Genomic DNA, 23722 nt, shown 5'->3' with positions numbered 1-23722 from the left:
ATCTGCTCCTGTTGATATTTCTTTTTGTTTAAAGAAAAAACATTGAATGAAACTTCACCAATTTTACTCATAGAGAATTAATTTTGGAAATGGAAAAATGTTACTTGGTCACTGTCCTCTGTACAAAATCAAATTTTAGCAATTTTCACCTAGTATGACTCACATGATACAAATATTTCGAAAGAAAAAGAAAAGGTTATAAAAGGAAAAAAATACTTAAATCTAGTATTGATAGGAAAAAGCTGAATATTAATTTTAAAAATCAAGTGGGACTACAAAAACTCATTTGATGGAAAAAACCAATTGAGGACAATATAATTGATTTCATTTGATATGACATTTGTAAGGAAGAAGGTATATTTGTGGTTGTATAATAACTTTCAACAGCTAACATTCAAATTTATCTGATAAAATAGGATATTATGTCGTTTTGGATGTAGTCAAGGATATGATGTAGAATAAATAGCAAAAAAATGGGTTGTGAGGAGGAAATATCAGAGAATAAGTAAACAAGTATCTAGTTTATCATCATTAATTCATCATTTTAGCACAGGTATTACAAACAACCTCAAGCCAATTTAGTTCATCACCAAGGTTTCAAAACAATGCAATCCGTCAAGCTGGGGTGCCCATTTTGGCTTTTGAAGCGTGTTCGCATGATCTTCTTTTGTTATCATTCTTTTATTAGATACCGGAAGCCTTCTCTTCATTTCCTACATTACATATGAGATATTTTATAACTTCAGGAATATAAAAACAATAACATAACTGTTCTAGTACGACGAGAAAACCGTCCACACTACCTACGGCCCAGCTTTAGTTCCTGTTCCACTCCCCGAGTGGACCGAAACTAGGGGACTACTGTTCTAGGACAGGGAGAAACCGCCCCCATCCCAACCCCTTGGGCAGTTCTGTGATACCCCGATTAAGCATAGACCGGTTAGGGGGACGACCGGAACAATACAGGAGAGGTACTGGTCCGGGACGAGGAGAAACCGGTACATCCCCGTCCCTGCACCGTGAACGACCCTTGAGTCCCCAGTCGGGCACTAAACCGGTCGTGGGGACGATCGTCAACCGGGGATAACCTTTTTTGCGGAGTACGACAAACCCTCTTTGACCGAGGAGAAGCGACCGAGGGTCAAACGACCTCCAAGCTCGAGTAGACTGAACCAAACCATCTATCCCATCACGGATCCCTCGACAGGTAGTTTGGCGGCTAAGGTCACATCCCAAGGACCCAGGAGGGACCGCTTGAAGCCTAAACCGTAAGATCTCTGTGAAAGGACAGCTGCTACAGGAGGATCCTACGGTGAGGAAACTAAGGTCAATTCAGGAACCCTAGGCACTCATGGCATTTCCTGTCAATCTGGGACCCACCCGGGAGACTTTTAAGAGTATAAATAGGCCCCAAACTTCCAGGCACAAGGTTACGTTTTTCTCACTCTCTCTAACTCTAAACCTCACAAAATTCCCTTTCATCTGACTTAAGCTTCGGAGTTCTTTGCAGGCCCCCCTCCCGGGACGACCAGCCTTCCCTCGATCATCTCAGCACTTCTGTCGTCTCCACTTTCCCGTTCTCCGAGGATCCTGGGCTTCTCCCGGTTCATTGGCGCCGTCTGTGGGGACTCAAGGGTCGTTCACGGTGCAGGGACGGGGATGTACCGGTTTCTCCTCGTCCCGGACCAGTACCTCTCCTGTATTGTTCCGGTCGTCCCCCTAACCGGTCTATGCTTAATCGGGGTATCACAGAACTGCCCGAGGGGTTGGGACGGGGGCGGTTTCTCCCCGTCCTAGAACAATAACATTTCTTATCTTGACATGCCCTGATGTTTGATGCTGATATAAAACAATACTTATAGGTTATAGCCTTTCTTACCTTGACATGGTTTCTGTCCAAGAAATAAAATCCAATTGCAGCAGCAACAGCAGGGACAGCAGCAGCATAAATAGCTTCCATAACCATTGCTCCCCTTGAAAGCTTAATTCTTGGAATGAACAACTAGTCTTTGAGTTTTAACGACATAAATGGCAAGGTGATGGAGAAGAGTTACATAGAGAAAGAATTGAGAAGATACCCTGTTGATCAAGAGAAGCAAACAATGGTCTATAAAGAAGGGAAATGGATAAAAAGCTTTACCGTTTGCAATGTCTTGAACTGTGTGCAAAGTAAACTTGAAATAAGGGGAACATAGACTTACTTCCTTATGCCTTTATTTTTCCTAAGTATTATGAAATTTACATTATCCCTTTTTATTTCATATGAATTGAAGTCATCCTACAGCAAGGTAGATCCATTGCCTCCGCAGTTAAAATTGGTACCCATTCTAGCCGGCCCAAATGATCACAAGGCCATTACGTCACAGTTAGTCTAAATTAAAGGTCTCACAATTAAATGAGGACCATCTAAGCTGGTTGAGATGAATAAGATAAGGAACATCTCATTTAGACACTAGTCGAGCGGATGCGGCCGAAACATTCAATGAACTACCACAAGGTTAATAAAGATGATCATCATCTATAAAGACTTCCTAAAGACCTCAAATCACAAAAACTAAGATTATTGTGCCTAAAAATAGAGGTTTAATTGATTCTACATTTCTCAGACATTACTCATTTACTAACTCTTAATTATTCTTAGACTTTGAGATTCTATTTCTCTCTAATCTTAAAGTTGATTTGAGCGTCACAGTATCTTTTACAAGTACATCACACATCATTCCTTATCGTGCTTCACTACGGACATTACCATCACAACCAGAGCATTCAACCTACAATCACCATAGTGCACCCTACTACAATTTTTTTTGGAAGAACATTACTTAATAATATTCTTGGAAGTTATATATATGCGGATAAGCCCACTACAATGATTCGATGACACTTTATCTAATCAAGATTACGCATCAACTCATTTCAAAAAAAAAAAAAAAGATTACGCATCAACTGGGCTTTGTAAAAATATTGATAAATTACTCTTTCAACTTATTTTATAAAATCAATGATACCGATCAGTAAAATTCTAAATTCACATAAGGATGTAGTAGTTAATTTCCATTTTCCTTTTATTCCATCATGTCAATTTCATCAATCTCTGTGGGAACCAAAATATTGATAAATTACTCTTTCAACTTATTTTATAAAATCAATGATACCGATCAGTAAAATTCTAAATTCACATAAGGATGTAGTAGTTAATTTCCATTTTCCTTTTATTCCATCATGTCAATTTCATCAATCTCTGTGGGAACCTTAGAACCTATATATGGCCAGTGGTGAATATTTAACCCTTTGTTGGATCCTTTTCCAGCCATATGCTAAATAAATATAAAAGCTTGAATTGCAATATTCAGTGAAGGAAAAAAGGCCACGTCTTTGGATGATAGGAACCACATCAAGAATTTAGCTCGTGCTTAGTTTTTCCGAACCTCCACAGTCCATTCATGCTTGGAGTTGCAACATATTTTTGTTTTTATTCAGATTTCCTCTTCCTCGATAACTTTCTGCTGTTTTTGAAATTATTGCCTAGAAATATGAAGTTTAATTTTTCTTCCTTTTGTTGACCCTAATGGAGTAACAATGTACCATATACTAACATCTCATATGCACCCATTGAAGTCTTGGTCGGTTTTACCATCTTGAGGACACAATTTTGGCAGCAATAATTAAAACATGAACTGCATGTGAGGGATATTTGGTCAAATTAACTCCAGAAAAGGTATGCTCATTCTTCTCATTTTACTTGCGGCCAATTAAATAGAAACTACATATAAACCACATGTTGGGTAGGTGTTTTTTAAAAAATAGATATTACGTTATAATTAAAATGTAAAAGTTTTATCCCCCTTCATATGATTATGGAGTAATACCAAATGAATTGAATTTAGCTTAGAATAAAGAAGGACCAAAATGTGTCAGCTAGTGGACTACTTCACGAAGTCTACTAAGCAAAATGTTTAGGATTTGGAAAATTGTGAACAAAACATATAAATTAACATTAGCTTGGATTGAAACATGCATCATATCGAATGATTATAGGATTAGAACTCTTAGATAGATAGATTGGCCTATGGAGGAGTGAGTTGGTAAAAGCCTAACCTGATGCGCCGATGAATGGAAGGCGGCAAGACACGGGAACAATCGTAGGTGCTTGTTGGGGTACCTTAAGCCAGATTAATGTGTGGTACCTAAAATGAGTTGGTTCGATAATAAAGATTCATGTGCCAGTTAAAATTTTGATTTTGTTCTATCGTAGTAATGCAGCGTTCCATTCTAAGGGACGTGAGATTTGCGAGTTGTATTTTCTGAGCTTTGTTCATCCATCAATCATGGTTATTCTACGCGCATCTTCATCATCATCATTCGTTCTAACCACCCATTCATTTTTCATTAAAAAATGAATTTCATGAGATAAAATTAATTAATAAGTAAAGTAAAATTTAAATATGTAGTGCTTACCTTAAATAACATGATAATAATCTATTAAATTACTTAATACGGGTACTGCACCCAAAAAAAATTCAGGGCACCACAGAATTTACCACAGTCGTAACACTTGATTGAGTTGAATGAGCAACTTATTAAACAATAATTAATAATGCAATAATATCTCAATAGTAACATAATTAAGATGGTGCATATTGATTAAATAGGGCCCTCATATATGAAAGTCAATTGGCTCTGTTTGGAAGAGCTTATTCGAGCTTATTTGATAGCATAAGCGCTTACGCAAACAACTTATGGTAGATTTTGAGCTTATTTTCATAAGCTACTCAAGATAGCTTATGAAAAAGAGCTTATGCATATATATAGTTGATTTTCATAACATCAGTGCTTAATTAAGCTGTTTTTTCAAACAGAAAATACTGCCACGAACTTATGAGATGAAGAAAAATAAAGAACAAGCTATCTTCACTCTAAGGGGTTGTCTAAATGACTTGTGAGAAATTTTGGGTTAAATAACCAATGACTCATCGTCTAATCACATTGAAGATAAGTGACTTGAAATTTCTATATTTTATTTATTAATTTATTTATAAAAAATCCTATTAATCCATTGAGTTATGGGTTACTAATCTGCATGTGTCATTTAAACAAGTCTTCACTCTAAACATTGTGGTGTCTGCTGCCAAGGGCGGTGCTAGTGCAAGTGGGGCCAAGAGGGTTGCTGGTTCCAGTAAGGATGACATTTTGGCTGAACTAAGAGAGATCTCCAAGTCTCTTCAAAAAACCATTCAAGCTAGCAAGGTTCGAAAGCATAATTTTGATCAACTCATAAAAAAGTTGACTGCAACATCTGTTGAAAATGTGAGAGATCCTGCTGAAGAAGAGGATGAAAAGATGGATGCACAAGAAGAGGAGGAAAATTCAAATGAAGACAATGAGGAAGAGGAAGGAGGAGCTACTACTGCAGAAGACTCTACTTCTGAGAGCTCTTTTGAGTAGGCTGTGCTTTGTTTAGGATATTTCTTTTCATTTGGATGTATTTTGTCAGCCACTGGGTTGTTTAGTCTGACTTCTGGGTTGTAATAATTTTTTGACATTGGTTATGATACACTCTGCCTAGTTACTCTGGTATGCTACTATGGAACTTGGTTGTGTTTTCTTCACTGGTTGTTTCAGCTATCCTTTCCCAAATTCTGCTAATAAGGGGGAGTAGTAGTTTATGTTGTGCATATGTTTGTTAGCTGGTAGTTCTGCTTTGGTTGTTTGGAAGATGTGATTTGTGGTAGCTATGCATGATAGTGGCAGTAGTTCAGTAGTTGTAATAGTTTATGTGTGATACTGCTATGTTTGGAATTTGGAGTATGATTATGTGTGATACTGCTGAAAATAGCTATGATGCTGGAAGGTGTTCTATGTGCTGCCTTAGCGTTTTACTCTGATATGTTTATCCAAGCTTCTTTGCATATTTTAAGATCTTATGTGATAGCATGGTGATATTAGCTAAAATTTAACAAAGAGAGAGATTGTTGTTCCTTTGTTCTTGATTGTCTACATTTTAGTTAAGTGTGTTTTGTGGCAAGATGTGGGACACGATGTTGTAGCATCTTAGATGTAGCATTTGTCCATGTGGGCATGCTGTGTGTGGTTACGTGTTTTATTTCAGAAGCGTTGGATTGATCAAGTGGTCAACAAGTTAGGGTTGTTGATAAGGCTTATGTGCGCCGTTCAGAGAAGAGAATATGCCAAGTGTGATCAAATTGATGCTAGCAAATGTGATCAAATTGATTCTAGCAAATTTGATCAAAGGGTTTGATTGTGGAAGAGTCTATCTTTTGTTCAAATCTTAAGTGATAAGATTTGGTGCAGTTTTAAAAAGATGGACTTTCTGTTATTTGTTATGGACTCCTTGTTCGCTCAAGCCTATTGAAAATAAGGCCTGAGGAACTGTTATATGTGAAGACCAAGACCTAATTACTAGGTTACGTTTTTCAATATAGAGAATTAGGGTTTATCTTGTGAGTTCATAATGTTGTGATTTGTAACTCTCTTAGCAGCACATATTGCATTTGATTAAGCTGAGAGTAGTTTGTGTCAGTTGTTTGATCGTGTGATCTGTCTTTGCTCTTGTTGTAAGGGACAATCAGTGTGGCAGTGATTGTAAGAGAAAGTAAGAGGGGCTTCATACTTAGGGGGAAGACTAAGTAGTAAGCCACTGGTAGAAATAGGGAAAGGGCTATGAACAAGAGTTGTTCATCTAAGACCTTGTGTACTTGATTATCTATTATAGTGTATTATCTTTCTCGAGTAAAAAACCTTCTAGACGTAGGTGATTTTGCACCGAACTGGGTTAACAATCTCTTGTGTTATTTTGCAGTTTACTTACTCAATTTGTCGATCTTAATTTACTGAGTGTGATATGTTATACAAGATGTCTTAGACATCGAGTAGAACATCTGTCCTACTTGTGCCAGAATTTCACTTACTACTCTGATCTAGTGATTTTTATGTGATCTTTATATATAAGCGTTGTTATTCTAACAATTAGGAACATGTGAATGATTGATGATGTTTTTCAGTCTCAAGATTAATTATCAAGGAGTTATGAACAAAAAATTAATACAAGTATATAGATAATATTGTAGTCAGGTCTATGAAAGAAGATCACTTCATTTATTCTTATTTTGCATATCATTAATCCTAGTTGACGAAAGCTAGAGCACAACCACAGGCCAACTGGCCAAGACATGTTCAAAGCCATTTATTGACATGAATTGATTACTGCAGTCTGCAGTACAGGGTGAAGCTTGGCCCTGCATGGCATGCTACATAATTATAATCATCATAACAATTGGAAATTTAGAAGCATACTATAATATATATCACTCAAGTGGGCATCATCTTTGATAATTATTCTCCTAACCCGATGTCAATTTTCTTCATTTTCAAATCAGTATTGCTTGGAATTGGCCCTAACATATAGTAGTAGAATACTAGAATTGCAAGTATGATAGTTACAGAACAAGGAATAAGGTTCATTTCATTTGAAACATACGCACACAGTACATCAATATCTCAACTACTGATTAAATCATTAAACTATACAGTAAAAATAAATAGAATCAAGTTGCTATGATGTGAAGAAGATAAATAAATTGAGATGATTAATCAGAATTGGAAATCTGAAATGAATCTATCAACAGGGCACGATGTATTCGAAGCAGTGCAGGCCATCCAGCTCAGGCGCAAACCTCGGTTTCAAACGGGTCGGCTTCTGCTGGGATCCACCGGACGGTGAAGGATTCTGGTCTTTTCTAGCGGTTTTGGGCTCGGCGGCGACGAGGAAGAAGAAGTAGCGCCCTCCGTGTTGGACTTTGGGTTTCCATCTTTAACTGGACCCAATGAAAAGCTCCACTTCTGGCCCTGTGCGATCTCAAAGTGGCTGAACATAGACATAAACATGGTTGTGATGACTTGGGTGTGTTAGAGAAATTAGTGAAGAACTGGAATTGGAATTGGAATTGATTAATGTGTTTGCTATCAGATGATGAGTTTGTTGATGTGTTTGGTTTGATTATTGAATGATGATCGGTGAGGAGTATTTATATTGATGAAGTTGGAATTAGTGGAGACGCGGTGAGATGAGAATGGAGGAAGATTGACTTGGAATTTTCATGAAGCTTCTATCTCAAAATGGTGCTGTTTCGTGTCGTGTGGACTTTGAACTGGACTGTGTAGAAGTTTCTTGCATTGACGCGTAGTTGAACCATTTGCGTGTGTGTATTCAACCTTCACCCTCTTTGGACTAGAAAATTTAGAAAAGTTTACCATTTTAAAGTGCTCTTTTAATAAGGGATAAAAAATACTCTTTTTTGGCTCTGAATAAATGGTAAGCCAACTTTGATTCAATTGCATTTTGGGATAACTTTCTTGTTGAAGTGTCACTGTCATCGTATGACCAAACTATGTATAAGGATAATCATTGGTATATTTGTTATACTATTCGTGTAAAGTTATGTTTGGACTGGAAAAAAATTAAAAATTATATTATGAAGCAAGCCTGACCTGACTGGGATTTGGGTTTGGCACCCCACCTATTGGGTTTGGCACCCCATGTATTCAATACGGAAATTTAATTTCCGTTTTCAAAACGGAATTTAAAATTCCGATTTGTTTTTTATATGCAATGAACGGTTGAAAATGTGTCATATATGCTAAAATACATAACGGTTTTTTAATTTCCGTTTTTTTCGTATTAAAATCGGAATTTAAATTCCCGTTTTTAATAAAGTGGGGTGCGAAACCCAATAGGTGGGGTGTCAAACCAAATTCCCGACCCGACTTCATGCCTGCTTGAAGATGAGATCAATTTTTGTTATGAGTGACAGATGATAAGGGAGCCCCCTAATATGCACAATTTTTTTTGTTGTGTAACTTACACAACCACATAAAATGACCCTTGTACCCCTCGTCCAAGAATTATTTTCCCTATGTGTCCTTCATGTTTAATCAACCCAAATCATCCAAGAAATTTTTATTTAGCAAAATAGTTCATACATACTACTGGCTATGTATTACAGGAACAAGATATGTAATTAATTGTTCGGTTTCATAGTTAATCATTCATCCTCCAAAATTAATTAACCCATCTACGCAAGCGAGCTTGAGTGGCTCTATCTGCAGCACTATCTTCTTCATCTTCCCATTCATCACTTGCTTTACTACATCACCAAAAAGAAATCCCCGAATAGAAATGAAACCAAAGCCAAATTCAACAAAATGCAAGTGTTTAAAAAAAAAAAAAAAAGTAAAATACACTCACCCCTCAAGGTTTATGAGAATAACACTTAACTCCATTCTTATCCAAAATATACACTCCACCCCAATAATAATCTCATAATTACACTTAGCTCAATTCTTCTCTGAAATCTTCACTTCACCCCACCCCTTTAACACCATCCAAAAGATGCTAACGGAATATTCCTTTAACTCAAATTAATTAATTAAAATATAAATGATAAATAAATTACATTATCCTCTAACCAAATAATAATTGTACTATAATTTTGTAAATATTCTAAATATTTATAAAATATTTTAAATACCTACAAATAAAAAATAATAATTAAACTTGATGTTTATTATGGTCAAAATATTTCTCTCTCTAATATAACTCAAATTTAAATATGGAGTATTTTAGTCAAAATATTTATTAAATGATGAATTCTTAATACCTGTGTATAACCTTAAACAACTTATATTTTAGAACTTAAAATGTCATGTGCTTAAGTGCTCATACAACCTAATAACTAAGGTAATCACATATCGTCATAAAACAATTATATTTTGAAAGTTTAGTAAACTTATAGACAAATTTTTTTAGTAAACTTAGTGGTAAAGTTTTTGAGTTTTGATGGTTCTGACATTGAGTTAAGTTTTGCTAAATTTGTGATGAAAAATGTTGTTGCCTTGAAGAGGATGATTTCAAAGTTAGCTGGAAGCTACGTAACTCATATCTGAAAGAAGTAAAACAGAAGTTGTTCTCGTTTAAGAAATGTTCTAGTTCTATGAATTTGGAATTACACCAAGAAGGCCAGAACATGCTTTATTGTAAATCATTTGTGCTGCCCTCCAAATAACAAGCATTTGTTTACTTGAATGAGCAATGATTATCTCGTGCTACTTTTTTTTTTAAAAAAAGTATATTTATTATTTAGTTAGAACATAATGTAATGTATTTATATTTAAATTAATTAATTTTGAGTTAAAATAATATTTCGTTAGCATTTTTTGGATGGTGTTAAAAGGGGTGGGGTGGAGTGTAGAATTTAGAGAAGAATTGAGTTAAGTGTAATTGTGAGATTATTATTGGGGTGGAGTGCATATTTTGGATAAGAATGGAGCTAAGTGTTATTCTCACAAATCTTGAGGCTCAAACAGAAACTCTTCACTGTATCAGAAAATTCTCCACAACAAAGAATGAAACTAATAAAGCTTTGATTTCCAAGTGATTACATTTTAGGTGGCTTTGCCTGGGGTTTGGGCTTTCTTGGTGCGAACTTGTGCTGCAAAAACACAACACAGTTGAGCGATTTGAGGTGAATCAGAGAAAGGTTTTCAAAGGAAAAAGGCACTAAACGTTGTTTGTGGGTACCTTTCGCCCAGATGGAGATATTAAACGAAGCAACATACTTTGGGTCCAGAATTTCATATCAAAGGTTGTTGATTTTGGGCTTTCTAGACTTGGAATAATGACAGAAACATAAACAATCACCATCGCCGCCAGATCTGCTGTTAACCTCTACCACTCTGGCTTCTTCTCCTCTGATGCATGGCTAAAACCGCGATCTTCTCTCTCCGATCCCGGCCAAACCACAAACCATCTGAAGAAATCACCACCACCATCGTATTTCCCTCGCGGTCCGCAGAAAAACCCATAAGTCAGATCGTCGTTCCGCCGCCGTCCGCCGCCACCGCCACCACCTGTAAATGGCTTTTACAGGTTGATTCCTACGGCTTTTAAAGAAACGAACACCGCCACGATGACCCCCACCACGAGGAGAAGAGGTTCCAACCCTCAGTTCTTCTCCGGCGACATTGCCGCCATGCGCCGCCGCGGAGATCATCTTCTTCAAGAGGGCTTGGTTATTTTTTGTCAAAACAGATCTGAGAGAAAAAAGAGGTTATTTGATAATTTGAGTTGATTAAACTTGAAGGACACATAGGGAAAATAATTCTTGGACGAGGGGTACAAGGGTCATTTTATGTGGTTGTGTAAGTTACACAACAAAAAAAAATTGTGGATATTAGGTGCTCCGATGATAAGCTTTGAATATGGGATAAAGATGGGAGAATTTGTATAGATATTTGCCTTTGGACACTATAAAAATGGTGTTCCTTTGGTACCGATTGAAAGTGAGATAGTAGGATATTTTTTAGAATATAGTTTATTATAAAAAAATATGATAAAGTAAAGTTAAAGGTATGAAACTCATTTACTATTTAGAGGGGTACTAGAGAAATGACCCTATAAAAAGGCTTAGACCATGTGCAATGGTGTGTTGAAAGGGGAGGAAATTAGAGTTGAGAGAGTGCAATGGTGTGTTGAATATTGTTGAAAGATAATGTGGTGGAGAGAGGTGATGAATTGCTTCAACATGTTGAATCTGACGCAGGAGGGACACTTGGCGCGTTCTGGTTCGTCGCGGCAGGCGCGTGCAGGACACGAGGGGACAAGGCGCGTGAGGCGTTAGATGGAGGAGAGAGAAAGTGGTGTTGCAAACAGATAAGGACGCGTGGCCTTTTCTGATTGGCTGTCTGGATTTTTATCATCTTAGGGCCCGTTTGGTGGTCAGGATAGGATATGATATGTGAACAGGATATCAACAGGATATGATAACTTGATAAGAGCAGGATAGATTCTTATCATATCCTGTGTTTGAGGTGCACATGATAAAGACAAGATATGATAAGGAAAAATGTATCAGATTTATATTTGAATAAAAAATACATTTAAAATTGATCATTCTATTAAATTTAATTTCTTTACACTTTCATGAATGAGTCTATATTTTAAAATAAATAAAATTAATTTAAATTTTATTAATTAGCTTATTTTATTGTTTTGAAGATACCCTATATTTTAAATAAAATTATACAGTTAACATATTGATTTTCACTTAGTTGTGACACGTGATAATTAACAATAAAAGTTAACTAAATTAAGAATATTATTATTTCAAAAGTATTTTATATTTGAATTATAAATTATTATATAAGTAGATAAGTAGTTTTAAATAATAGGAGATGAAAATAAAAAATTAATCTATTACTATTAAAAAATCAATATTTGTAATCAATGTTTTTCACTTAGTTGTGACACGTGATAAACAATAAAAATTAACTAAATTAAAAATATTATTATTTCAAAAATAATTTATATTTAAATTATTATATAAGTAGATAAATAATTTTTAAATAATAGAAGATGAAAATATTAAATTAATCTATTATTATTAATAAATCAATATTTTTAAGTGAGTAGTCTATTTTACTATTTATGAATAATAATTTTATTTATTTTTTATTTTAGTTAAATTAATATTTTTATATTTATTAATTAATATTATTATAAATTATAAATTATATAATATTAAAATAAATTAATTTGGAGTTAGGATACTGAAAGAAAATATATAACTGATATCCTATCCTGCTCTATCCTAGCTCCCCTCTCAAGATAACTTTTACACATGATTGACAGGATAGGATAGAAGACAAGATAGTGTTATCATATCCTGTTGGCGCAACAAACAACAGATAACAACAGGATATGATTATTATTCTGTCCTATCATATCCTGTCCTGGTCACCAAACGGGCCCTTAATCTTTTGAATTCAATTATTTCATTGCAAAAAAATTTGAATGGAAAATATTTTTTAACCAAAATTCATGATTTTTTTTCCTCTATAAATAGAGACTTGGTTCGTTTGATTTGGACACAGAAAAAAAAAACCAAGTTTTTCACTATCTTAATATTATTATCTTTCTATTAGCTTTTGTTTTGAAATGGATCCCAACAATTACCATTTCAACACCCAGAATTCTTCTAAATGCTCATTTAGCTACCAAAATCCCAACAATTATCAAGATCCAAATCAATTTTCCAACCAACGTCCTCAAAACATACATAATTTTGGTTTGGCACCAAATTTCAACTAGTCATCCTTTGTTCCAAACTTTCATCCTATGATGAGATATCCATCTCAAACACCCCCGTTTAATGGTTGGTTATATGCCAATGGTGAATGCAAATTTTCCGAGTGTTGGTGCACCTGAATTTCCCGAATTTTCAACACAAATAACTCTTGGTGGCATGACAGCTGCTAATGAAGTCACTCCAAATCAATAAGATTCAACTCCTAAGAGCAAGAAAACTCGGTCACCAGCATGGAACACTGCACAAAATTTGGTGTTAATTAGTGGGTGGATTAAATATGGAACAAGCAGTGTTGTCGGGAGAAACCATAAAGGAGAAACATATTGGAGAGATATTGCTGAGTATTGTAATGAGCATTGCTCATTCGATCCTCAGCGCGATGGAGTTGCATGCCGAAACCGTTTTAATTATATGAACAAAATACTGGGTAAATGGATTGGCGCTTATGATGGCGCTAAGCGTTTGCAAGGAAGCGGTTGGTCAGAGAATGATATTTTGGCAAAAGCGCAGGAATTATACGTAAGTGGGAAGAATGTTCAATTTACTTTGATGGCAGAATGGCACGCTCTCCGTGATCAACCACGTTATTGTAGTCAAGTAGGAGGAAATATTGGCTCAGGAAGTAGTGGATCTAAGAGATCTCACGAGAGTGATGCATGTGGCACAAACTCTATAGGATCGATTGCTCGTCCAATGGGTAGGGAGGCAGCTAAAAAAAAGGGTAAAAAGAAAAGCAGAGAAGCTGTCTTGGAGGTGGTGGACAAAGAGTGGGCTGAATACAAACAATTCAAGGAGAAAGAGCTTGAACGATTGGACAAGATAGCCTTGATGCAACTGGAGGCTAACCAATTGATGAAAGACAAGACTCATACTAAGAAAATGAAATTGTATGTAAAGCTAGGTTCCGAAGAGCATCTCGATGACCGTAAGAAAGAGCTGTTGAAGCAGTTGTCCCAAGAGTTATTTGGAAATTAATTTCAATCGAGTATTTGTCTATATTCGGTCAAACTTGTCAGTGGTGTCAAGTCTGTAGTGTTTGCTTTAATAATTTTCAAGTGGTGTCAAGTCTGTAGTGTTTGCTTTAATAATTTTCAAGTGGCGTCAAGTATGTAGTGTTTGGCTTTAATGTATGGGTTACTGTGTTTGAACATGTACCACTCAATTCGAATCTAGTCCTTATCTGATAATTAACTCTAGTTGATAACTTATTTCGAAACCGTCAGTGTCCACCATTCAATGTACTTATATATATGGACTCATAGATCCATTGATGTACCAATATCCCAAATCTCTTCCAATGTACATCAAATTTCACAACAAATGGATCCATCAGAATATCCTTTTGATATCGCAACATACGTTCAAAAATGTGAAATTGAAGAAACTTATATAGTCAACCGATTTAGAGAGCGTCGAAACAAAATATTGGAAGATAGTGCACCTCGTAGTAGAAAATATCTCAGTAGAGATCATGCAGCGGCAAACTAAAGGCTAATTGACGACTACTTTGCCAATGAGCCTACATATGACGATGCAATGTTTCGTCGTCGGTACCGGATGCAAAAACATGTTTTCCTTCGAATCGTTGGGAACCTTTCAAATAGTGATAACGACTTCACCCAGCGAGTTGATGCAGCCAATAAAGAAAGTATATCACCCTTAGCAAAATGTACCACAACAATGCGAATGTTAGCATATGGTGTGGCAGCAGATGTGGTCGATGAGTACATCAAAATAGGAGGTACTACAACATTGGAGTGTTTACGTATATTCTGTAAAGGAATCATACGATTGTATGAGCAAGTGTACCTAAGAGCACCAACCCAAGATTACCTACAAAGAATACTACATGTTAGTGAAATGCGGGGGGTCCCAAGCATGATCGGGAGTATTGACTCCATGCACTGGGAGTGGAAAAATTGTCCTAAAGCATGGGAAGGTCAATTTACTAGAGGGGATAAGGGAACCACAACAATTATTATTGAAGCAGTTGCATCTCATGATCTATGGATCTGACATGCCTTTTTTGGATGTCCGGGAACGTTGAACGATATAAACGTTCTAGATCGATCACCAGTGTTTGATGACGTGGAACAGGGAAAGGCTCCAAGTGTGAATTTCTTTGTGAATCAACGTCCCTATAATATGACATACTATCTAGCTGATGGTATCTACCCTTCTTATCCAACTTTCGTCAAATCGATTAGACTTTCTCAAAGTGAACCCGATAAGTTATTTGCAAAATATCAGGAGGGATGTTGGAAGGACATCGAACGTGCATTTGGAGTGCTTCAAGATCGTTTTAAAATCATATGTGAACCAGCTCGCTTGTGGGACATAGCTGATTTGGGTATCATCATGAGGTCATGCATCATATTACATAATATGATTGTTGAGGATGAACGAGATTTATATTCTCAAAGTTTGATCGATTTTGAGCAATCTGGGTAAAGTGGATCTAGTACACCGCAACCATACTCGACCGAGGTGTTACCCGCTTTTGCAAATCATGTGCGTGGTAGATCCGAGTTGCGTGATCCAAATGTTCATCACGAACTGCAAGCAGATCTAGTGAAGCACATATGGACAAAGTTTTGAATGTTTCGTGATTGAAGATGATTTGTATCGTACTAATTACGTTATTTGTGTGTTGTGTGCTTAGTTTGTTGTCTTGCATTTTAAGATAAGAAAATAAAATAAATTATTATGTGTTTAGTTTGTTGTTTTGCATTTTAAGTTAAGAAAATAAAATAAATTATTGTCTATATTTAAAAAAATTAAATTGTTAAGTGTTTATTGTTTTAATTTAATTTAAATCGATAATTGTAATTTTATGTAATCATAAAAACAAAAATATAAAATTAAATAAAAATATGAAATAAAAAAGTGGTGGGGTAGGGTGTTGAATGAAAAACCATTGGAGTGGGTAAAAGATGAATGAGTGTTGAATTGGAGAGAGAAAATGATGTGGAGTGTTGGGAAGAAGAAAAATGGTGTTGAGAGTGTTGAACCACTGTAAATGGTCTTAGTAGATTAGAGTTAGTAGATTCTAAATGAAGTCAATCAATGCACTCTTGTTGAGTCAAATAAATAAGATGAGAGAAAGTCGTGGGAGTTGGATAAGAAACCAACATCTTGCACCCTCATACAAGATCATGATCTGATTCATGTCTTTGTAGTCATCTTGAAGATTTGAGCTTGTATGAGTATTTATTGGTTCCAACATTAACCATATTCTTATTATTCAAGATTGAACACATTTTTAATTCTCAAGGCTGTGGGATGCCCTCTTTGGTTTCTCTATTTTGGATTATGATGTACTTTCATGAAATAGGCCTAGCTAGCCTCCAATATTTGACCTTCAAACCAACAAATGATATTTCTATTTATAGGGGTTCCTTGCCATGACCCCTACTTTGGCTACAAACTCAATTTTCATGGTGGTGAAAAACTTCTTATTATGGACTTAAGTGACCCGAGTCTACTATACCCGTATCAGGATAATCAGAGTGGTCCTTTATGGTTTAGGGATGACATTTCTCCTCTAATGCTAATCTTGCTGAATGAGTTCTCAACTGGAGTTTTAACACACATTTTTTCCACATATTACCAGCTTAACTCTCACATTCTCATTGTTTGAGGGTTCGAACCCCTAGGTTAACTAAAATTTTAATTGATGAGCAATCCTACTTATGGAGATCCCCTAACGCTTTTGGGGCCATTAGGCATAATGTGAACCCACTTAAGGAAGTAGCCGACATGTATACCCTAGGAATGAGTCACTACTGATTTTCCCACTGGCACCCTTCTAATAGTCTGAATGTGTTTTCTCTCCATTCTATCATTTTATTCACACAAAAAAAAAGTTGAATGTAATCTCTATTGTTGAGCTAACAAAACAAGTTTAATGAACATTGATTTTTGTCTCAGATTTTTTTTTTCAAAGTCAAAGTTTTTTTTTGTCAATGATTGTTACTTCATTCATAGAAAATGGGCTAAGGCCCAACCAATACAAGATAAAATAAGTGTTGGGATAAGGCCCATAATCCTAATTGAACGCTAAAGCAAATGAGAAAATCAGTTAGGGCAAGTTTAGCAAATTAGGTACACTAGCTTATAGGGACTAAGACAGCGAAATAAAGGCTCATAACTGAGACTACAGAGATCCCAGTCTAAAAAGCAAGTACAACAAAAAACTGCCCAGTGCACCAAAGGAGAGCTAGAGAAAGCTTATCCCACTCATGTTGCTGCCAGACCGTGAGCTTCCTGGTTTTGTTCACTTGGAATCCATCCAAAATCACAACCTGCAACGTCTCTTCTTAAGTTGATTCTTGCCACCGTTGCTCGTGGGTCTGGCATCTTGGCTTGGAAGAGACTCTCACTCCTCTCCTTCCAAATATTCCACAATGTAAGAGCCACCTTTCTCATGTTTTCTTCCAGCGTCTGCTTGTCAACTTTGATTTTTTTTTTCAAAGTCAAAGTTTTTTTTGTCAATGATTGTTACTTCATTCATAGAAAATGGGCTAAGGCCCAACCAATACAAGATAAAATAAGTGTTGGGACAAGGCCCATAATCCTAATTAAACGCTAAACCAAATGCAAAAATCAGTTAGGGCAAGTTTAGCAAATTAGGTACACTAGCTTATAGGGACTAAGACAGCGAAATAAATGCTCATAACTGAGACTACAGAGATCACAGTCTAAAAAGCAAGTACAACAAAAAACTGCCCAGTGCACCAAAGGAGAGCTAGAGAAAGCTTATCCCACTCCTATTGCTGCCAGACCGTGAGCTTCCTGGTTTTGTTCACTTGGAATCCATCCAAAATCACAACCTACAAAGTCTCTTTCTAAGTTGATTCTTGCCACCGTTGCTCGTGGGTCTGGCATCTTGGCTTGGAAGAGACTCTCACTCCTCTCCTTCCAAATATTCCACAGTATAAGAGCCACCTTTCTCATGTTTTCTTCCGGCGTCTGCTTGTCAATTTTCAATCTTTCTAATAAGCTCATGAACCATTATTGGAAGCTGTTTATGGCTTCCTGGCTTGGTCTAGCTTGCAGGTTGGAGACATACCAAACTGGTCTCGTCCAGTAGCATTGGAGAAGAGCATGAGCAACACTTTCAGAGCTTTTCAAAGTCAAAGTTAAATGAAGTAAAGGTTACGTAAAATAATGAAGTATAAGGTCCCCTATTTATTTTTTCATCGGAAAATAAGGTCCACTAATTTTAAACCTACAATCCCAATAAAAATAAAACCTAATTTGATAAGTTACTTTCTTTCAAAAAAAAAAAAAAGATAACTTACTTCAGATCGGGCCTAACAAACCGGAATTTTCACGGCCCATATGATGGGATCCAAATTGAAGAAACCCTAGGAGCACTATATATCTATATATTTCACGCCTTCTGATTCCAGAACCCTAATTCTGTTTCCGTGCCCGAACCCACAACAGGAGAAGTAGCAGCAGGCATCTGAATCTCATCGCTGCAATGTCTGCCGGCGAGTTGGGTTGCATCTACGCCACCTTGATCCTCCACGACGATGGAATCCCCATCACCGTGAGTTTCTCACCTCCTTCCAATTCTTCTTGATTTTGTTTTCTCTGTAAATCCATGTATCATCGTAGATCTTGATTTCCTGTTTTGATTTTTGTTTCCAGGCGGAGAAGATCAACACTTTGTTGAAGGCTGCTAATGTCACCGTCGAGTCCTACTGGCCTAGCCTTTTCGCTAAGCTTGCCCAGAACAAGAACGTCGATGACCTCGTTTTGAACGCTGGTGTCGCCAGCGGTGCCGCTGTTGCCGTTTCCGCTCCTGGTGCCGCCGCTGGTGGTGGTGACGCCGCTGCCGCTGCACCTGCTAAGGAGGAGAAGAAGGTACTGATTTTGACGCCCTTTTCTTAAACATTTTGCTTCTCTTGTGATATTCTCGTTTAATATATTATTTTTCAATGTCTGATATTGTTTTGCATTATGAATTGTCCATTGTACGTTGGTTTCTGAAGTTTATTCATAAAGATGCAAGTATGCTATCTGCGTTTGGAGCATTGTTTACTGTTGCGTGTTTCTCTATTTTTATTCTGTAATGTATCTTGCTGGAATTTGTGATTGATTTGGGGTTATTAGTTCTCTTTTTTGTATCATTTGCTAATTGCTATCAAGATCTTTGTAGTTGTAAATTAGGCTATTAGGGTTATTTATGTGTAACTGTTGTTCTGCATCATTACAATCTCCAGTAGTTTAGTCTTACCAGTATAGCCACTATATGTAAACCTGTAGGTATTGTTTCTTTAGAATTAGTCTAAAGTGTTTTTTTTTAGATAAAACAAGTCAGGTTGGTAATGGAATTTTGTTTGCTTAGATGGCAGTTTTTGGGTATTATAGCTTGGTTCATTTGGAACATGAGCTCTTGAATTAGGATTTATAGGATTCAACTTCATAGCCAAGCCTTTTATGGTTGGTCAGCATTGGATTTGTTGTATTTCCTGCTGATGAATTATGTTTATATTCTCTTGTTCTCATATGATTCTAATCTGATTAGCATGCGTTGCAGTGGAGTTATTGTATTTCCTGTTGATGAATTATGATTACATTCTCAAATTCGCATGATTTTAATCTGATCAGCATGAATTCCATTGGATTTATTGTATTTCCCGTTGGCTAATTATGTTCCTATTCTCAAGTTTGCATATGGTTCTACTCTGATCAGCATGCATTGCACCGTTATTTTATACTCTAATTTAGCCTAAGTTTCTCCTTTCTGCTTGTTTTGTAGTTCTTTTTTTTCCAAAATGATTAATAATTGCTTGTGCTACATAAATTTTGGTTGCAATTCATGCAAGGCTGCATTTGTTTTGCTCTTAACTCATTTCTGATTTGGGTTTGCAGGAAGAGGCAAAGGAAGAAAGTGATGATGACATGGGATTCAGCTTGTTCGATTAGGTTTTTCTTATAGTTTGCTGTAGCTAGTCCTGATTCCTCTCGGTGAGGAGTTGCTGGAAAACTTGTTTTGTTCTATAAATTTTTTGTTGAAGCTGAGTTTTAGCCAATCTACTATCATAATTGTTGAATCTTTGGTGGTGTTTTTTTTATATATTTGTGGCAATCGAATTTCTTATTGACTTGTTTTCTTTTTATTCTGCTGCTTTTTACAAATCTAGGGATGTCTTTATACGAATCTAAGTGATAAGAAATTGTCCCAAAAAGTTTTCATGGAAAGCAATGCCAATTATTTAATATTTTATGAAAAACTGTCAATTTTATTGGTTTAAGGATCAATCCAAAATATGGGTACAATGATTCATTGACTTCGTAATATGAGTAATGGGTAAAATGAACAAGATAAATTAATTCAAGAGAAATTGGGGTTTTCATTGGACGTTTTGGTCCACAACCAATCCGATTGCTATTTGGTCCACAACCAATCCGATTGCTATTTGGTCCACAACCAATCCGATTGCTATTTGGTTCAAATAGTCTATTGCCCTTCACGTTACACAACCTGGTGGATGTGACAAATTTTGATTATTCAACATTTACATATGAAGCAAAAAGATGAAAACCAAAAAAGCCTTAGAAATCTCAATAGAAGGAAGATGAACCTTAAAGTTGCCCAAACACATTGACTTGCAAAGACAAACCCAAATGTGATCATAATCTTTAGATCTCATTGTGATCATCTCCCGTGCGACATTTTCTACATATTGCTACAGTTCCTGTCCTTCTCTTTAGCTTCTGGCTGCAATGATTTGAGGAAGTAACTGGGCTTTCTTCTCACCTATAGATCTCCAAGGAATGGGGTGCTCCATTTTCTTATTGCCAGCATGAATGGAGGAATTGGCTCTTCGAAGGTTAGGTTGTTAAATAAGGTGGGGAGACTTCGTTTGGCTAAGTTAGTGATATCCTCTATTCCAATCTATACTATGCAGCTAATGGCTCCCTCACAAGCTGGAATCTTGTTGATTGTTGATTGGGAGATGGTAGTTTTGTCTAAATCTTAAGGAGCACTAAATCTACCATATTTATGAATATTGCTCTTCTCGACAAACTTGTTTGAAATATCATTTCTCATCTAGAATGTTTATGAAGTAGCATCTTTCAGGCTAAATACCTCAAAGATGGCGCTCTCTTTTCTTATGAGTTGATAGGGTCAGCTTCCTTTGTTTGGAGAGGTATTTATCGTGCTTTCCACGAGCATAGAGAGGGGTTCTCCTTCTTGGTTCATAGAAGTGCAACTAACATTTGGTACAAAGACTGGATTAGACTAGGACGTTTATGCGACCTGATTCCCTTTGTTCACATTAGTGACACAACCTCCTTCATTTATGATTGTGCACGATGACACTTGGAATTTCGAGGTGCTTTATACTGATTTGTTTGAGGTCTGCTTAAAAGCTATTAATTCTATGGCAGGTCCCTCCTTCTCTGCGTTGCAGGATTCGTGGGCATGTAATAGCATGTCTCAACTTAGGCACAACCATTCTGCAACATATTACCGACTCTCAAATCAGAGTACGGTGGGTGCTTTCATCTTTGGAAGGCAAAAGTAATGCTTCCTACAAATGCTATTTGTTATTTTTGGACATTGGTAGATGCTTCTTGGTGTAGTCTTTGCTCTTGCCCTTTAGAGGACGCATTACACTGTTTTTCGGGATTGCCCACATGCCAGTCAAGTTTGGCTCCAAGCGAACCTCCCCTTATCGCATAACTTCTTTGGTTGTAACCTCATTGTTTGGCTGCAATTTATCGTCACTCGCACCAAGAATGTAGGGCTGAGCAACAGTCTGGTTCGGATGAAACATACCAAGTTTGAACGGTTTTGAATCAACCATACCTCCACCCATTTCCGACCAAACTATGCATCGGGTATCTCGGGTGCGGGTTGAAACGGTGGGCGGTTTAGGTGAACGGTTCGGGCGGTTTTGACTAGAGAAGTTTAAAAAAAATAGAGAAGAAGAATTACACATAACAGAACTTAGTACAAAGAAGAAAAAGCCTTGAAAACATATTGCGGAGAAGATAAAAAATACATAAAATAAAAGTAATTGATTATCAACAGTTCAACACACTCTAATGAATCCTTAGCTTCATCTTTCATTGACCAACAAGACTATGACCAACCACACCTTTAAAAACCTTTGATCGAAGCGAATGAGTAATCCGCCATATGCATGTTCAGATCCAGCAATTACACGAACGCGTGGGGCTTGCAGTGATTGCGACTATCAGATCCAGTGTATGGTGGCCCAGCGAGAGTTGGAGAAGAACGTGTGGGGCTTGGTGGAGGCGTGTGAGAGAGGTGGGCGGAGGAAGAGGCAGATAAGGTGGTAGATTTAAAGCAGAACCTAGTGTTGCGTTTGATGTTCGCGGTGGGCGAAGCTTTGGCTATGAAGATCTTCAATCGGATAATCAAGCCATGTGGTCCATTGCGTTAGGGTAAAGGACACTGGGAAGGTAGAGTATTGAGAATGGGTTTATGTTTAATGGTTTTTTAGTTTAGTTTGAGGAGTAATAAACTTTGAAATTTCCATAAACTTTAACTCTTCCCAATAAAAAAGTAGTATAATAAAATTCAATGTTGGAATTGCACAGCTAGACAATATGTGTTGATACATATTCAAATTTAAAATTCATTTATGATACCTTCGGTCGGTTTCGGGTACCGACGAGCTAGCTTTAATGAAACCAAAACCAACTGAAACTACCCTTAACAAACTGAAAGTTTACACCCGATTACTCGATTAACTGCCCAAAACCGCCTGAGAACATTTTATCTCACTCGGATAGCTCGGGTTCGGGTCGGTCCGAGTTTTATGCTTAGCCCTACAAGAATGATGCGTTTCTCACCCACTTGTGGTGGAGTTGGTGCTGGCGCAACAACTCCACTTTTTACCGCATATTTGGCCCATGAAGTAGGTGCAGTGCACCATCTCCTTCTCCCTCTAGGACATGAAGCTGCTCTTAGTTTCCTCAGCTATTTTTGACAAATTTGGTTCTTCAGATTGCTAGATCCCTTCACCTTAGCAGTAGGTGAAAGTGAACTCAGATGGCAGCCATATCCTGTCAAACGGTAATTACTTAAATGGGGGTGTTGTGTGAGACTCCAACAACATGTGGATCTTCAGTTTCATGACTTAATTGGGTGGCAGAAATACACTTTTAGCAAAGATTCAACCATCTAGCAAGGGCTTACTCTTTGTTGTCTAAAGGGATTTATGAGGATTCGATGCGAATCATACTATATGAAAGCTATTAATCTCCTCCGCAACATGGCATTGGTCAGTTCCCCATATATAGTGCTGAACTGGCATCTACTCTCCAACTGCTGCATCTTGATTGGTAGGTCACACTTCTTCATGTTCCTAATGGTTGCAACTCAGTAGCGAACAAGCAAGCTGATGGAAATCGCAATCAGTTCATGTTTTCGGGAACCCCACCTCCGACGATGCCATTCTTCCTCCCACGAATAGATTAATTAGTTAGGACTTGGATGCTCTAGTTTTTCTTTTTTTTTTTCCGCCTGTTTTTTTTTCCTCGGCCCCCAAAAAAAAAAACTTATATTG

General features: G+C 36.8%; 1 protein-coding gene, 2 long non-coding RNA genes and 1 pseudogene across 3 annotated transcripts; 2 read left to right on the top strand and 2 right to left on the bottom strand.

The window, feature by feature from the left end:
- Positions 1-502: 502 nt before the first annotated feature.
- LOC130732013 (uncharacterized) lies at positions 503-2201 on the bottom strand. Its single transcript, XR_009016915.1, has 2 exons — positions 1880-2201; positions 503-713 (listed from the first exon to the last, which is right to left on the bottom strand). It is a non-coding gene; the product is annotated as an uncharacterized LOC130732013 (long non-coding RNA).
- Positions 2202-10423: 8222 nt separating this feature from the next.
- On the bottom strand, positions 10424-11352 carry LOC130746126 (uncharacterized). Its single transcript, XR_009022016.1, has 2 exons — positions 10598-11352; positions 10424-10508 (listed from the first exon to the last, which is right to left on the bottom strand). It is a non-coding gene; the product is annotated as an uncharacterized LOC130746126 (long non-coding RNA).
- Positions 11353-13192: 1840 nt separating this feature from the next.
- Positions 13193-15776, top strand: LOC130732012 (uncharacterized; annotated as a pseudogene).
- Positions 15777-18561: 2785 nt separating this feature from the next.
- LOC130746121 (60S acidic ribosomal protein P1) lies at positions 18562-20281 on the top strand. Its single transcript, XM_057598655.1, has 3 exons — positions 18562-18720; positions 18822-19037; positions 20049-20281. The coding sequence occupies exons 1-3, from the start codon at positions 18652-18654 to the stop codon at positions 20100-20102; spliced, it is 339 nt and encodes a 112-aa protein (XP_057454638.1). The 5' UTR covers positions 18562-18651; the 3' UTR covers positions 20103-20281.
- The last annotated feature ends 3441 nt before the right edge of the window (positions 20282-23722 follow it).

The sequence above is a fragment of the Lotus japonicus genome, chromosome 1 (genome assembly GCF_012489685.1).
Source record: "Lotus japonicus ecotype B-129 chromosome 1, LjGifu_v1.2".
In the NCBI taxonomy this organism is placed as follows: Eukaryota; Viridiplantae; Streptophyta; class Magnoliopsida; order Fabales; family Fabaceae; genus Lotus; species Lotus japonicus.
Note: the sequence above shows the minus strand (reverse complement) of the source record. Positions and strands in the feature narration are given on the sequence as shown.